At 42.6% G+C, this 16,985-nt stretch overlaps 2 protein-coding genes across 11 annotated transcripts in view; one reads left to right on the forward strand and one right to left on the reverse strand.

The window, feature by feature from the left end:
- Positions 1–853: 853 nt before the first annotated feature.
- ralgps2 (Ral GEF with PH domain and SH3 binding motif 2) overlaps positions 854–16,985 on the reverse strand; it is a 79,354-nt gene continuing 63,222 nt past the window's right edge. For 8 of the 9 annotated variants that reach the window (XM_020625318.1, XM_020625319.1, XM_020625313.1 and 5 more), the window contains 12 exons: positions 10,124–10,261; positions 9,030–9,120; positions 8,720–8,787; positions 8,460–8,598; positions 8,176–8,327; positions 7,243–7,297; positions 6,565–6,642; positions 5,627–5,732; positions 5,060–5,152; positions 3,216–3,321; positions 2,641–2,732; positions 854–2,561 (listed from right to left, as the gene is read on the reverse strand). In XM_020625318.1, coding sequence (XP_020480974.1) covers positions 2,532–2,561; positions 2,641–2,732; positions 3,216–3,321; positions 5,060–5,152; positions 5,627–5,732; positions 6,565–6,642; positions 7,243–7,297; positions 8,176–8,327; positions 8,460–8,598; positions 8,720–8,787; positions 9,030–9,120; positions 10,124–10,261 — 1,148 coding nt within the window. In that variant the 3' untranslated portion in view covers positions 854–2,531. The remainder of the gene's footprint in view (positions 2,562–2,640; positions 2,733–3,215; positions 3,322–5,059; positions 5,153–5,626; positions 5,733–6,564; positions 6,643–7,242; positions 7,298–8,175; positions 8,328–8,459; positions 8,599–8,719; positions 8,788–9,029; positions 9,121–10,123; positions 10,262–16,985) is intronic. The other variant, XM_020625321.1, reaches the window with a different exon arrangement.
- The window catches only part of angptl1a (angiopoietin-like 1a), a 20,500-nt gene continuing 15,718 nt past the window's right edge, over positions 12,204–16,985 (forward strand). Inside the window, exon 1 of one of the 2 annotated variants that reach the window (XM_020625322.1) lies at positions 12,204–12,510. The gene's annotated coding sequence lies outside the window, so the exon portion shown is untranslated. The remainder of the gene's footprint in view (positions 12,511–16,985) is intronic. The other variant, XM_020625323.1, reaches the window with a different exon arrangement.

Consider the following 16,985-nt stretch of genomic DNA (forward strand, 5'->3'; position numbering starts at 1 on the left):
GAAAGCAACTACATTTTGCCTCACAGATTTAACTTATTGAATTCATAGCCCTCTTTGCCCCTGGCCAACCAGCTGTATTCAAACATCAGTTAACACCCAGCCTCTGTAGGACTCTGGGATTGTGCCACCTCTCTGCTCCTTTCTGCAGCTACAGCGAACACAGGTGAATACAATATTTTCCACTTCCTATCTGCTCACATGTCCTCCTTTACTCACTTCAAGCCAGTGTGTAGACGCAGCACGAGCTGGCTGTCAGTCAAATGGATAATTAGGTATTTGGTTACCTCACCCCACTGCTCAGCAGCAACGGCAGCCTCTGGGGATTAGCCTATCTGGCTTGAATTATGAAATGTTAAAAAAAAATATAAAGCAGTACACACAAGCACACTAATGTGTGCACATACGTGAGCATAACTGCATTACATACCATATGACTGTTTTTGGCTTCCTTATTTGTTCTTCCACAGGATCATCTGCTACCATCTCTCTTTTAATATACAAAGGTCTGCACATATGATGTGGACTAAACGGACTCCGTCTCAGTTCATAATGTTTGTCTGACCTAAACAAATGAGCCAAGTTTAATTTTAGGATTGGTTATGTTGTGTTGAGAAGTTTTAATGCATCAGATTGGACACAGAGGATCCAATGCAAACGTGGATATGCCCACCTCTCCATCCCATCATCCTTTATCAAAAGCCTGAAACTAACTCTGCATTAAATATGCCCCTCTGACAGGCAGAATATCTGTATCTACACAGGATGTTCCCTACAGTAGATAGAGTATATGTGGACCAGTAAAGAGACTGATTTTGTACAAAAGACTATGTAAACATACAATGTAAACAGCGGCTTTTTTTTTTTTTTTTTTTTTTACAGAGATGAGGACTTGATGAGTATTATGGGCAAAATAATACCCCCTTCACTGCTATATCCTATCATCCTGATCACGGTTGCTTAAAAACTAACAGCAACAGACTATCTGTGGCACACTGAAACATCTGTGATGCACACTAGAGACTGTGATCCCAGGTGTTCCCCACTTCAGCTCCATTCTTTCTGACATTGCTTCATGCTTAAGGAAAACAGTGACAGCAACATCACTTGGCACTAATTATAACCAAGGGGCTTAGACTATTTCCAAATCTAATGCAACATGGTCAGGGCCTAAAATTGAGCTGGGTCCTGGTTAATAGAATAAAGGGCAAAAAAGACAAAAAAATAAATTCACATGTACATAAAATATTTAAAACAACTGCTCCAAAAATGTGAGGAAAACCAAAAACACAAAAACAAACTTAAATTGACATGCAATGGTAATACTGTGAACTACACCACCCCTCCCAAAAAGCAAAAGAAACTAATGACACAAAACAACATAAACAAACCAGGTTCAGAGTCTGTATGGCTCCAGGTAGCTTTAAGCCTCTGCTCCAGACCACAGGCGACACCAAGAAATGGAGATAAAATTGTTACAAGTTCTTGTTGCTCTCTCTTGGACTCCTTCACAGTTTCAAGTCTTTAGTGTTTAGCATGTTTGTGAGACAGATGAACCAAACATCACCTCATGGCAGCGGACAGATGTCACTGAAGAATAAAGAGCTACCCGGCCATGAGCACATTGTAGCTTAGATCCTGGGATTATCGTACCAGTGTGGGACGCAGACAAGATTCCTGTAATTTAGGCAAACATTTCCCTTCTCACTCTTCACCCAATGTATGTATACACACAGAATACTCAGTAAATATGACCCCAAAAAGGGGGGGGGGGCAGTTCTGTAATAAAAACTAGTTACATTCAGGAAGTGTGGGAACAGTTTATGCTGGAATCAACTGCGAATCAGAGACCTCCCATTTATAATGATGCAATCTAATACGCCCGTGTGTGTTAAAGTGGGAGTGTGTGCTTCATGTTTGGTATTCTGTGACTCCAAGTGAAGACCAACAATTGAAAGTGTGAACCAAGTAAGTACAAAATGTGAAAATAAAAAAGCCTCCAAGTCCAACAGGTTAGTCTGATGTATGTGTGATGTGTGTCCAGCTGAATAAAAGGTAGAAATCATGCATTTGAGCACAGTGGGGACACAAATAAAAATACTCCCTTAAAAAACACAAAGGGGATTATTTCTGTCCATCTGAGGTCTGTCTGTGAGAGAGGAGAGGAGAAGTCGAACGGTTCTGTTGAAGTGCTGAATACTCGCAGTAAAACCAAGACACTGAGCAAATGGGAGACAAGAGCAGTGGTACAGGTCCTTGTTCAGTAGTCAGTACATCCAAAACAGTCAATTCATCCGTGAGCACAGATTCAGATCTGCTCTCATATATTCAAGCACACACACAGACACAGGGTACTCAGGTTAAGGCAGTGGTGGCAGGTGAGGCTGCAGTGAGGCCAGGGCTAGAACCGGAGAATCGGTGGTCAGGGCTCATGGCAGTGAAAGCTTCCACTACGGAGTCAGAACTCCTCCTCATCCTTCTTGCCTGCTTCCTCATCCCTCTCTCCTTTGCTCAGTCATGTGCCTCAGTGTCGGTCACTCAAACGACATCAGATTGGCTGGCACCTTGGGAAAAAAGGTGACGTGTTAAAAGGTGGGTGGTATTCAACGGTGTGTGTACATGAGTGTTTGTGCAGCTCCATACCTGTTGTCTATTGCTCTGGCAGGCTGCACTCAGGTGTTTGAACCAGAGCAAAGCGTTCGTTCTGTTCCCTGCTTGGTACTTGTAGGTGTTACCTGGACAGTGGAGACAAACGGCATCAGACACCAAGTCTCTCATTTTCCCGTGCAGCCTGGAAATATGGCTGAGCCTCACTTGACAATGATTTTATTTTACTGGACAGGCCAAAGTTACAGTGGAAAAGTTCAGGACAGAGTCAGCCGGTTTGTGTGTGTACACATAAACAAAACGTTAACATGGAAAATACCAGATACGACTAGCCAGTGGTCACATACTTAAGCTGACAAATAGACTTATTGCTCACTGAATTTGTGTGAGTGTGAGTGTGTGTGTGTGTGTAACCAAGCTCTACTTGTCCACAGGTCACATATTTACTAGGAGTTCTTAGACATGATTGATAGCTTGTATTAATCATTTCCATATGTTTTTCCTTGGGTGTGTGTGTGTGTGTGTGTGTGTGTGTGTGTGTGTGTGTGTGTGAGCGAGCGAGAGGTGTGTGTGTGTGTGTGAGAGAGAGAGAGAGAGAGAGAGAGTCCCACCGTGCTCTGAGTCTGTCAGCAAGAAGACATCAGGATGCTCAGGGTCATCTGCCATCATGGCCATTAGACCCACCACACACACACTCTTACTGGACGTTGACTTGAACTGGACAGGGGACAAGAGGAAACAGACTTGATTTTCCTTCTCATAACAAACCTGTTGTGTCTAAATGCTAGAAATGTCAACACAAGCTCTCTTTCTCTCTGTGTGTGTGTGTGTGTGTGTGTGTGTGTGTAAAACCTCTGGATGTTGCCCTGACTTTGCTTGGGCACAAGGTTCTCATTAGCCTGTGAGTGACACGCAGGGCTGCAGTGATGTCATTGGTCTCATTATTCAGTGAGTGCTACCATCTGTCTGTCTCCCTGCTGCATTAAACCCAGTCCAGTCCCCTCCAGACAAACAATTACTTCACATCCATTCACTAACTCTACTTTTTTAGCCAGTTTTCCTCATTTCTCCTGCCTCCTTTCTCCCCTATGTTCTCCTTAGAGCTCCCACAAAGTTTCAGTAAATATCCCTGTCAAACTGATGAAGTCCAAACGCTCTCATACACAAGCACATCTGGCAAGATACACTGTCAATGCTCTCCACTTGTTTTAAATTATTCTACAGCAACCTCAAAATTTTGTAAATGTTCTCATCTGCATTTTTCCTGTGGACACAATGTAAAACCACTTGGCAAAACACTTCTCCGTGTTTCTTCTTCATGAGTTCATTCTTTATAACAATGAATGATTCTAGTGCAGGGGTGGGCAAACTTTTTGACTTGCAGGCCACAATGGGTTTTAAAATTTGACAAAGGGGCCGGGCCAGGAGCAGAAGGATGGAGTGTTAGTGTGAACTAATATAAATGACATATAAAGGCCATTATATAAAAGGTTTTGGCCTTTAACAGGTAGCAAAGCGTGAATATGCAAGGCTTACTGTACTGTACACATGTCGTCCAGTGATTTGCTGTATTTCTTTGCGTTTCGCGTGGCCTCTTTCTCCATGGCTAGTGTGGGAAAATGAACAAAAGATTTGTTTGAAATTTGTCTGGAAAATGTCAGCTTGGATTTGAAGGCTCTCACATTTGTGTACATGTCGTGCACAAACTGTAGCTTCACGTTCAGCTCATTCATGTGTGAAAAAATGTCCACAGCAAACGCAAAGTCACAAAACCAGTTCTTGTTGCTCAGCTCAGGAAATTTGTCGGATTTCCCCATTAACTCCAAAAATGCGCTAATCTTTGACACTTTGCCCAAACTTAAACAGCAGACCTGAGAGTGGTAAAGTAAGTCCTGGTGATCCACATCGGTTTCCTTCAGGAACGCAATAAACTGATGGTGCTGAAGTCCCCTTGCTCGTATAAAGTTAACAAGTTTTACGACTGGATTCTTGACATGATTAAGCTGCAATACAGACTTACACAGATATTCCTGATAAATGATGAATAATGCAGTGATCTACCATCTACTGGGGAAACGCAGGCATTGTAGGGAACAGGCAAAACGAATGAGGTTTATTTGGACAAGTTCGGCGGGCTGGATTAAAAAGCCTAACGGGCCGTAGTTTGCCCATACCTGCTCTAGTGTGTCATATCCATATAGAACTGAGTGTTGGGAGTAATTTGGAACATTGACTTTTACTCTCAACAATAACAACAGCAGCAGTTAATATGGAAGAGGTCTAAGGCTTGAAGAAGTGTCAATGTAATTTTGTAGTATCTGTTATTGTTCTCAGCTGCCTTAAACAAACACAGCAACATCTCCAGACTTTCTATCACCTGCTGCAAAGATGCATGTCATGAGTGCATCCTCAGATCATTAAACACACTGTGGTGATGGGCCAGAGTGGGACTTACATGTTTTCTCTCAGTGGCCTTCAGGGACTTGGCAGGGTAGTAGTAGAGGTGGGTTCCACAGAGAGCAACCCAATATTTGGTCCAAGATGCCACCTGCAAGCACAAAGGTAAAATCTTGTCATCCTTCACACTATCTAGCTGTCAAATCCTGTTAAAAAAGTAAAGTAAGGAATGTTTTTGTGAGATTATTTCATGTCTTGTTTTCGGGCTGCATTACTTAGGCAGAAAGATGATTAGAAAAGCAATGAAAGAAATGAATGACTTTTCTGTGCCTTGTACGAATTAGGAGCAAGTGAACTTTTCTAACTTAGAATCTTCAGTGTTGAAAGCTATTAATACTAATACAAGGAAAAGAAAGCATTAAGAGATGGGGCTAAAGTAATGATTAATCCTCCTGGCATGAAGAGATTCCACCTGGCCATAGGGCCCCTATTCTGAAGGTATTAGCGGCTGTATTACACTACAACAGTAATAACTGGGGAAAAACGCGTAAGAAGCTCCAGGAAAATAGGAAAATATCAGTGCAAATATAAAAATGAGTGTGTGTGTGTGTGTGTGTGTTCTCACTGTTGGTTTCTTGCCCTCCTTGAGCATAGTCTTACGTCTCAACACCCCCTGCACCGTGACTGCTCCGGGATACAGGTGAACTGCAAGCTCCTCCGACTCCGCTGAGCTGCAACAAGACAAACATTACAAGCTATAAACAGTGCACAAACGTACATACAAGAAAACACGAATGTTCTCGTGCACACATGCATACTAGATCAAATCAGAGAGGAGCTAGTAGTAAAGGCACAAGACACAATCTGCAAAGCTTCCTTTTGACAACTACATCTATTTCTGCCCATTTATCACAGAATAGAATTTGAGAGATATAAATATTAACATTGCTATTTGCAGAAAAAGAGCAGAGATGGGCATGGTGCTATGAAGATTGTGGCTGTGTAGAGGAGTAGAGCAGAAAGCCCAGTGTAGGAGCCCAGAGAAGCCTGGTAGAGACAAAGGGAGAGAAACATCCCCAACCAAGGGATGCCTGAAATGCAGCCTTCATGAGAATTGGCTCCAGTAACCCTGCAGAGTCTGTTCCTCTCTGCTTTAGGAATGAGGATGTAACAGTTTGCTTCCAATAACACATGGAGCTCAGTCTGACTGTAGAAACTCATTTTTAGCTCCAAGCTGTAAAATGTCTTGGAAACGTATCACAAGATGAAGCCCAGGCTGCCTTTAAGCTCTATGTGTGTGAGTATGTGTGAGGCATACATGCACAAATTCAAGAAAGCAAAAGGTAGATTGTAGACAGCAGAAAAATAAAATCATAAGCCCAAACAAATCCTTTGTCCTTCGCCTTATTTGTGATTTGACCAACACACAACACAAAATTACCCCAGCACTACACACACTACGTGCCAACACACAACAGCTCCTTGCAGGAGCTGAGGGGTGTGAAGTGAGAATAAGAGAAGTTTTGGTTCAGATCAGGCTGATTACAGTCAGGATGTATGTACCTGCTGGGCCTCAGGACTCCTCTGTAGGGGATGCGGGCCACTCGGGTCACTGGGCCCAGAGAGTGATAGAATCGAGTCCTGTTCAGAATAGGATAAGACAGGACAGAATAGGGGGCACGGGACACTGTTAAGGCTGTGTGGGAGGGCTTTTCTTGGTGCTTTGTTTTTTTCCTTCAAATTGTTTCCAATTGTTACGACTGGATGAAGCAGAAATGATCATTTTGGTTAGAAGAGTTACTAATGGATGTGTGTTTACAGGGTTATTCAAAAGTTTAAAGAATGGTGTTTGGGAATGAAGATTAACATGGATTTTCAAACCAGCAGATGCTTGAGCTGTGAGTTTTCATTTCAGCACTGGCGAGTGTGGCTCCAAGCACTTGTTGGCACAGTGGGACTGCTGGTTAGGGGATTTAAATGTTAAGCACTTAATACATTTCAGGCTGCCACAGAAGCATCTGAGAGCAGCAGTGAACAGATGAGGCACAATGGGCTTGGCTGCGACACTTAAAGCAAGGCAGTGCACGGTGTGTGACATTTAAAGGCACATGGTTTTGCAGAGCTGTGTCTTGAAGCCACATATTTAGAAATTAGACAATAACATCGAGAATGGGGGGGATTTCATGATTTTGCATGTGGACGTGATAGAAAGCATTGCCAGCGTGGATGTCTTAACTTTACCTCTCAAAAGCTGGCCACGACACCTCTTCACTGAGCTCTGAGCCATCACTGCTCCCTGTACCAAGACACAAATGATCACAAATAATGAACAGCATGTTAATGAAGATGTTATTTGTCAGTTTGGACCCCCCATTAGCTGCTACAATACATCTGCTATTCTTCCTGGGGTCCACAGGAAAAAGTAACTACCACAAATTAATCATTACAATACATTAAATTAACTCCCAAACATATACGTACAATCAGGTCTGTAAGTATTTGGACAAGGATGATTTTTGTAATTTTGTCCCTGTACCACTTCAGTGGATTTGAAATGTAGCAGTCAATATATTATTAAAGTGTAGACTCTCAGCTTTAATTCAAGGGCTTCACAAAAATATTGCATTAGCTGTTCAGGAATTACAGCTAATCATACATAGTCCCCCATTTTCTACGTTCCCTTATTATTTCATGGCAAATTTAGCAGCTAAAAACAAAAACAACAAGCATAAAGCAATTAGATAGATCAATCAGCAGTACAGGTAATCAACAGTACACCATGTTAACCACATAAAACTGATGTCAGCCCATCTCCCATTTAGTATGTTGTCTGTCTAGTCTGTGTGTGACTTATTAAAAACACATTTCCTCAGTGAGTCCCGGATAAATGATGGCAAATCATTTTATTCAATACAGTAGTTGTTCAGTATGGAGCAGTTTTCCTTAAAGCATTCATTCTATAGTAGGCTGAAGAGTCGCCTTATTCATAGTCACTCGTTTAGTTCTGTAACAGTGCTTATTCCTACTAAAAACTATTCTTACAAACATACACTTTGACTGTTTTAGGATACATATTATAACTTAAATTCAGCCTTTCCTCCACCACCAACCAGGACAGATCTGAATAGACAGTTCAGGACAAGCAAGTTGCTGTTATGAAGTAAACATGTTTACCAAGTGAAATACCACTGGACAGAGTTGAGCTCTCTGCTTGGCCCCTGGTGGGACTGTGGCTCTCCATCACACTGTCGTCCAACAGGTGGCGAGAGCCAGCATTGGGGAACGTAGCACTTTTAAACTCTACTGTATTCATCTTATGGATAAAGCTGTGAAGACACAAAACCCAGCAGACAGCAGGTGTTGGTGTTTTTACACTTGGACATTTGGTGTGTAAATTCTGTGCGGTTTGTAGAGCATCATCTATCAAAGCACCGAGATATCGTATGTCAAACACTGACTTGTAGCCCAGGCTATGGCACTTCCTGTGTCCATAGGGAAGTAAATTCCTGGGCGAGGGAGGTGTGGCTGGGACTTTGGGTCCTTCACTTGCTACTGTACTCTTACGGCTGCAGAGAGGAGATGCTGATGCTTCCTGCCCTGGAGTTCAAAGCGGGAGGGAACCACAAATGTACACATCAGGAAGAACAGGGAGGTACTAAGAAGATAAACAGCTTTATTCAACATCTGACACCCACTAGAGAGCTACACTGAAACTCACCAACAAGATCCTCTTTGGAGGCATTTGCTCGTGGCGTGCTGGTGCCTGGTTCAATCTTCTGCGATAACCTAATTAAAGCGAAATGTTTCCATCAGCCTGAATTCATCCACTGTGTATTTCATTATATAAACAATTGTGGGGATGATTTTTTTTTGGGGGGGGGGGGGTAAAAACAGATGATTACTGTGGCTGACAACAAGCAGTAAAATTAGAAGCAGAGTTTCAAAATCAATTTTTAACTTTTGTGAAAGGAAAATGCTCCAGTGACAAAAGCTTGGTGTTGCTGTTTGTATCTTATTTCTGCTCTTACTTGTAATTTTCATCCTCCACAAACTTCTGCAGCTCCTCAATATACCTGACTGAGTTCAGATACTTCTGCACATGAGACAACACTGGTATATCTGAAAGAGGGAAGATAATGACAGACATAAGAACACACTGGAACATAAAGTGCACATGTGATCCCAAGCATGTTATTGCCTTCTGGCAGATGATACACAATGCAAATTCAGTAGAACTGATTTGTGCCTGTATCAGTACGAATTCTTAAAAGTTGGAAATTAGGTCAAAAACATGAGGTCATAGGGGTTGAGTAATATACATTTAAACCCTCCGCTCTTTTTTAAACTGCACTGCTGGATTGTTTTATTGGTCTGTTCCTTTTATGCATGATTTGTAGATGATGGTGTCTGGAACAAGATTTATTAATAATGAATTAATAATAGTCCTCTAGGGAGCTCAAGTACAGGTTCGATACGGAGCAGCAGCCTGAGCTCTGTAAAGTAACAGCTGCATCTCATTTATAAGTGCTTTCTGTCCATAAACCTTTTCAACCATCAGTCATTAATTTTCATGGAGCTATGTTTTCAACCCACAGATGCATGATTTGTCTGCATATAAAAATTACTTGGATGCCTACTAGCCATATGCTGGAGGTTCTACAACAAAAACATGATGGGTAAAGGCATGTCAAGCAATGTATATGGCTAAATTGTTTGAAATTAAAGACCTATATCTGTACAAATTTAAGGAAATGCATCCTTCCCATCTTGATTTGATGCTAGAATGCTCATTGATCCTGAATAAAGTATGTTTACTTCAACTTGCTCAAATGTCAAAAGTATTGATGGATAGCACAGAATCTCATGTAGTTGTCATGGCAACAGAAATGAAGGGACAAAGTTATGATACTGCTTTTATATGGACTCCCTCCTCCTCTGTTAATTTTTATTCCTCCACACGACAGACACAATCAGATCTCAGTGTTCAGTGAAGACCTGCATTTGAGACTCTAGTCTCCTAGTCGTAGCAGGCACTACGCCACCCTGCTATGAATAAGTGGCTGTGTGTGTGTGTGTGTGTGTGTGTGTGTGTGTGTGTGTGTGTGTGTGTGTCTAAACTCACCGTAGGTACAGGATCTCTGCAGGTCTGATATGATTCTGAGAATGTTGTTCATCAGGTTTGATCTCTGTTCGTTCTCCAGTATGCTGCCTGTGGAGGGGTAGGCTGAGTCTATATATGTCAGGTCAGACAGGTACATCCCTGAAATAGAGCAGCAGACAGAAGGAGATACAGCATGTTACATCAAACCAGGAGAAATACACAACCATCCTGCCTTGTGCTCTCATCCTTTCATGAGTTGAGGGCCTCAGTGCAAGCCAAATGAGGACAGTGTCCATCTGTTGAAGATTATTTTAAACAACCAGAGGGGAACATGAGGATTTTCCTCACTGTCCACAGAGAGCTCAGCTCATTGCAAATCAAATAAACAGGCACAAACAAGACTGGACACCGTGACAGGACCAGATTTCCTTGAATGCATGATGCGGCTGTGGGGTTTCCTGGTGTGAAATCAACTGGTAACAGCAAACTGCTTGTTCAATATGGGCTAAAACATAAAACAAACTGGAACAAGAACCCTACACACTCTCTATTTGCATACACTTTGCTGAATTTTCTAACAGGCTATTTTTATCCTGATGTGCTCCTCCTGGATTTAAACGCCACTAAGTGGCCTGCGTGGATGGCTGAGCTTCTCTTCAGCCTCTCCAACTGAAGGCCATTTCTCTCTCCTGTCCCCTCTCTTGTTGCTTCTTTTTGACAGACTTGGCACAGAGCCAAGATTCTTAGTCTCTCATTACATAAATATTGATGTTCAGAGACAAACCCAGGAGCAGCCTCCCACCATTCTGAAGAGACATTAACAAGCTTCAGAAGTGAACTGATGGTGTGTGTTCCCTTCAACTCTCCTCTTCCCTTCGTTTTCTCCTGCTCAACATTTCTTTCACACCCCAACGTCGAGACTGAATGCAAATGTAAGAAAAGTTACCAAACAGCAGACTATGTAACACCCCTCAGTACCCCTCAGCACCTCTCCCTTCTTGGCAAATGGCGTTGTACTCACGGATGTGTGCACACACATTCACAACACTGCAGATGTAAAAATAAACAATGACAACAGAACTGCAGGACCAGATCCAACAAATAAAAGGGCCACACTTCATCTTCGGGACCCCAGACACACACACACACACACACACACACACACACACACACACACACACACACACAAAAACACAACCTTATCTGATCTCACTCAGAGCAGGAGAAGCTGTTTAAAACCATATGAGTGGTAACGTGAGTGATAGGGAGAAGGAGCAGAAGAGCAGGATCCTAAAGGTTTAACCACTACACCCGATGCTCTGAGAACCTGTCAGGGATGAGAGTGTGGATACCTGAACTGACAGGTTCAGACAGAGTTTATGCTGAGGTCCGGGTCGGGTTTTGGACGTTTAATGACAAGGGGAAGACACTGTACAAACTCAACTGCGTCAAGCAAGGGTTGGGTTCGGACAAAAATATGCGGCCTGTGTACACAGACACAGCAAAACCTGTATAAAAAGGCTTAAGTTAGAAACCTAAGGGTGACAGCTGTCACATAGTGGGAAGAACACACCCTCCTGTCTGCTCCTCTTAGCCACTTATTTAAAAAGGTGAGCTTTCAAAGATGTCTGCATAAAAAAACACATTAAACACATTAAACACATTAACAGAAAGGTCAGCGGTGATATGGAGCAAGCCGAGATCAACTGGAAGCTGCTCAGCAACATTACAATCAGCTCTTCCCATTGCTAAAGGAGAAGAAGAACTGGAGGTTGTAGTTGAAAACAAAAGGGTCAAAGCAGCTTGTGACTGCTCCAAAGCACTTCTGAATTCAAACAGGTCTTACATCCTTTCACTCAATCCACTTCTTCAAAAAAAAAAAAAAAGCATGAATGCCACTGGTGAGGATGGGAAACTTAATGAGGCAGCTCTGTTATTCTGTCTTTTTCCACCAGGGTGACATCAGAGGTAGGTTGGGCCACTCCAAAAAACAGAAAGGAAAAAAAAGAAGCAATCTCACACACCCTCATCCCCTCCTCCTCCCCTCTTTTCCTCCTCTTGCCCTCCCACTTCAAGTCTCCCCCATCTTTTGTGAAAAACTCAAGGCATCAGTGGTAGGAACTCAGTCTGCTGAAGTGGCCGGCTTTTGAACTATGCCCTAGTCGGAGCCCCAGACAGCTGAGTCCGCAGAGAGAGGGAACATCTTCGGAAGTAGGGCCTTGACTAAAGGGCTTATATTTTCAGCTGCAGATCAGAAGGACTGAGTGAAGGGGAGCACCTCAGAAGACTGGGACAAAGACAAAGACAGAGGGATGAGTCCTGAACACTGCAGCTCAGTGAAGACACAATACAATACACAGGTGAAACTATAACTGCAGGAAACACACCCCCACTACTGGTAACAAAAGGTAAATGTCGACTGAGTTCATTCTGCTTCTTTGTTTGTGGAGAGTGTCAGCAAGATGGCGTGTGGGTGTGAGAAGGTGCATGTATGAGTGTATGTGCCTAGGCAGCTTGGTGAGCTCTGGCTGAGAGGTTGGAGAGGTTAGATACTTTGTTCCTTGAGACTCTGGCTGCAGATAGAAAACATTGAGAAATGCTTCTCTGGCTTTTCTCAGGAGTCTGAAAAGCGGGATATACTTTATATAAAGTGCTGAGAACTGTGTCATAACATTCAACACATGAGACTGACCTAGTGAAGGGTGTGTAGGATGCCATCTGTGCAGGCAAAAGACAGGAATGAATTTATGAAGTTCATTGTTTGGGCATGTCTAAGGAATAGATTCCTGAATGTATGAATGTTTTTACATTATGAATGTAAAAACAAAAAGATGAAAATCTTCTGGGTCAATGTTTAGTCAGTTCTTATAGATGTAAGAGGAAGAAACATTTCAGCTCTTAAACTTTATCTGATTCTTGCACTGTCCTATCTGAGGAGAAGCAGAAAGCTAAAGGGGGAAAAAAGGCAAGAAAAGGAAAAGTGGAGCACTCCAGAAAAACATTTGAGGGAGGTCAGTCTGATCAGATGGAGAGATCTGAGCTCTGGAGCCAGGCTTGTTTATTGTTTCTTGGCTTTTGGTTTCCTAATAAAGCACCATCTGGGCATGGCCGCTAACAGGGGTGCAGGGATGGAGCTGAGCTAACCTGCCAGAACCAGGATTAGACAAATATTATGAAACATGATGAAGTGGAGACTTGTCTCTCAGCAGATGTCTGTTACATATAGGGGTTGTCAAATCACACTTTAAAATGCTTAAAAATACAGTGTCATTAATGGAATCCTTAAATGTAAATAGTCTGTTCCTGTGAGGATACACGTCTCCTTCATGGGGCTGTGTATGAAAAAAAAATATGATAGAATGTAATCCAAGCCTAACCACATGCTCTCCCACATGCACCCCATAGACATAAGACACATCAGTCACAATCTTACCATGAGAGCAAGAGCTTTGAACAATAATAGCATCAGTCTGCTGCACTTCCATATCACCAACTCACAATTATCTTCAAATGTTTTTACTTACATCTTTGTCTGCTGGTAAGATCTGTGGAAAATGTTGTGTTGGCTACAAAGACATCTGTGAATGCTGTAAACCACCATGAGAAACACACTCAGGCCTTCAAAAAGCTTGAAGTTGAAGTAAAGAGGCGAAATTAGGGCATGAAAAAAAGGCTGAGAAAACATTTCATGAGCTTACTCGTTTTTCCCATAGAGTAATAAATCCTAATATGAATACCTGCAATAACTCAGAATGGAGAGACAGTTAAAGCTATAAAGTGGAGGCAGGCACAGCTGTCTGAGAAATATCCAGAACATTCTGTGCTGAGCAGCAGCACTTGGCCCTTGGGTTCACATGAAGCTCAGGTACATGAGGAGAAGCCTGGGAGGATGCTTTAAATGGGTCATTACAACCAACAAACACTAACTACTCTCTTAACCCTCACCCCACACTATAAATCATACCAGAAAATCATTTTGATGCATTTCCTAAGTAAAGTTTTTAAAACTCCCTGGACACTCCCTGGACAGGCCATCTGGTTGCACATGTAGGATAGTCCTGCGCTGGTAAACTACAGCCCTCCCACAGACTGTGCTGTAACGCTGCAGGAGACTGATAGGTCACTCACCCAGCACCAGCTAGCTGCAGTTCTGGGTGATGGGCAGGTGGCCACTCGCAGGAAAAAACAGACCCACATATAGAAGCAGATACAGATAACACACACATGCACACTGGATACAGACATGGGCTCGTCCCAGAACACCTGTACTGTGCTGACTTCATGCGTTAAATCCAACCACAGCAGAACAAACCGGACACATTCGATGTCATAAGCCTCAACCTTACATTGCGACTTTGAGTGTTAGCTGTAGCACTATTGGACAGAGAATGGAGCCAAAAATATGCAGGGGGGAAAAAAAAAGCCAAGTCTGGAGCAAAACTCAAAGAAAAGCCTTTAGTGTCACAGTCCAGCTCATTTAGAGTCCTCCTAATGAGAGCTTGAGCACAGCTGAGCGGAGGGAGGATGGGAGGAAGAGGGCAGGCAGGAAGTCAGGATAAACAGAGGCATAATCAAGTGTGGCCACTGGCTGTGTAATGCTGTGTGAATGTGAATTTAAGCTAACAGAAAGCATGTGCACACAGAGTTTTGAGCTTAGGGTGAGGTGTGACTCAGATGAGAAACAAATACAAGAAAAAGTACTAGTAATCCCCTGAATGTGAGCGTGCACTGTCAAGGCAAACATTTATGACTGCTGGAGCTTTTTAATACTCCTTCCTCCCAGAGTTCCTCTTCCCTCACCCTCCTCCAGCTCTTTTCCTGACATCTTAATGGCAACATGTGTTTATTCAAAACCGAGTGCCACTTCACCAGTTAAATTTAATCAGAGTGAAAAGCCACCTTAAATTACATGGGCAGACTCTACTTTAAGATCACATCAACTGATGGGATTCTGTTATGCAAGAGTTAATCTAATAATATTATGCCCAATTATGCACAAGGAGAGTTGTGTTTGTGGTAATGGGCAGGCTGTGTGTTTGTTCTGTGACAGGGGAGGTAGCAAGATAAGTGTCATGGAGGAGAGTTAGAAGGTTGAGAGTCCTACCTTGGCTACATAGACAGAAAGGGACAGCCTTATATGAACCCTATCCCCCTGGGTACCCTGACAATATGAAGACAGTTTGTGCCCCTGTGAGTGTGCTGTGCAAACTGTGGATGAGAGAGGGGGTTTGCTTTCCACAAAGACAAACTGATTGCAGGGGTTATGGAGTGGAGGGGCAGGGTGCAAAATCAAGGAAGGCCAGGGCTGCACCTTAAGCCCCACATACAGCGCTGTGAACCCAACATCAGCCCACGTTTGCAGTTTCAACGCAGAAGACGAAAAACAGATGAGGGCCTGTGGGGTTGTGGGGGCTCCCTCCTCGCTAATACAGCAATATGTGTTTAGATAACTCGGTAGCAAAAAGCAGAAGGTGGGAACCACTTGTGGAGTTTTATTGGGTTGGTTGTATTTTAACCACAGGCCAATCTCTTCCTAAATTTAATCACTTAACACAACATCTTTATTTTTTTTTTTACATTTCATCCTTCATTTTGAAACTCTACAGGGAGGCTCCAGTCCCAGTTACTGGCTCAAGTATAAATACAAAGAAAATCATATTCTAGCTCTTTTGGTCTGTCTTGATTTCCTCTTTAATGTTTCCAACATGCACAGTTTGATGAAAAGATACAAGATATTAATATGAGGCATTTCCTGTGGCATCAATCTTTGTAAGCTTTGTTCAGTGTGTACACTGTCATTTTTGTTGTAACTAATTGCTTCATAATGTCAATACTTCATTAATATGATGTTTCCTAATGTTATTACTTCTTCCGTACTCATACTGCATTCACCCTACAGCCCCTGTCTTCAATAACCTTATAGCTTTGTTAGTTCTTCTCTCTGACCATCATTCTCCCCTTTATTCAAGGCTGATTCAATTGTTTCTCAGCTGTCAGCTCCTCTTCCTTTTCCCACTCATGGCTTTGTAATGAATTATTTCAGCAAGCATGTGAGAATGAGTCAGATTGTGTGTTTGAGGAGCGGAGTGTAGGTATGGCGGTGTAACTCCGCTGACAAAAACAGCAGCTGGTGACATCATGTATGGATGACAGGCAGTGAGAAAATCGGCCTCTTGCTGTGTTCAGGTCAGCGGGCTGAGCTCCATGATTTTATGTAAAGCAGTGCTGCTGTTTATTGTTGTCCCCCTCCAAATCTGAACCTCTCCCCTCTTTCACTCACCCCCATTTTGTTTTAGCTTTGCTCTTTTTCTTGTGACCACTGATGTGTCATGTGTTTCAGGGCATTTTGGACTTGTGGGAAAGTCTGAGAACCAGATGGGGAGCAGAGGGTGGGGATTTTGACTATGAGAAATACATTGGTTATGAATATATACAAACCCCAACTCTAATGAATTTGGGACATTGTGTAAAATATAAATAAAAACAGAATAAAATAACTTGCAAATCCTTTTTGACCCATATTTAATTGAACACACCACAATGTTCAAACTGATAAACTTTGTTTTTTGTAAATATTCACTCATTTTGAATTTGATGCCTGCAACAGGTTCCAAAAGAGCTGGGACAGGAGTAGTTTTACCACTGTGTTACATCACCTTTCCTTTTAACAACGCTTAATAAGCATTTGGGAACTGAGGACACTAATTGATGAAGTTTTGTAGGTGGAATTCTTTCCCATTCTTGCTTGATATGTGACTTCAGTTGCTCAACAGTCTGGGGTATGCATCATTGTATTTTGTGCTTCATAATGTGCCACACATTTTCAATGGGAGACAGGTCTGGACTGCAGGCAGGCCAGTCTAGGACCTGCACTCTTTTACTA

The sequence above is a fragment of the Monopterus albus genome, unplaced genomic scaffold, assembly GCF_001952655.1.
Source record: "Monopterus albus unplaced genomic scaffold, M_albus_1.0 scaffold352.1, whole genome shotgun sequence".
Classification (NCBI taxonomy): domain Eukaryota; kingdom Metazoa; phylum Chordata; class Actinopteri; order Synbranchiformes; family Synbranchidae; genus Monopterus; species Monopterus albus.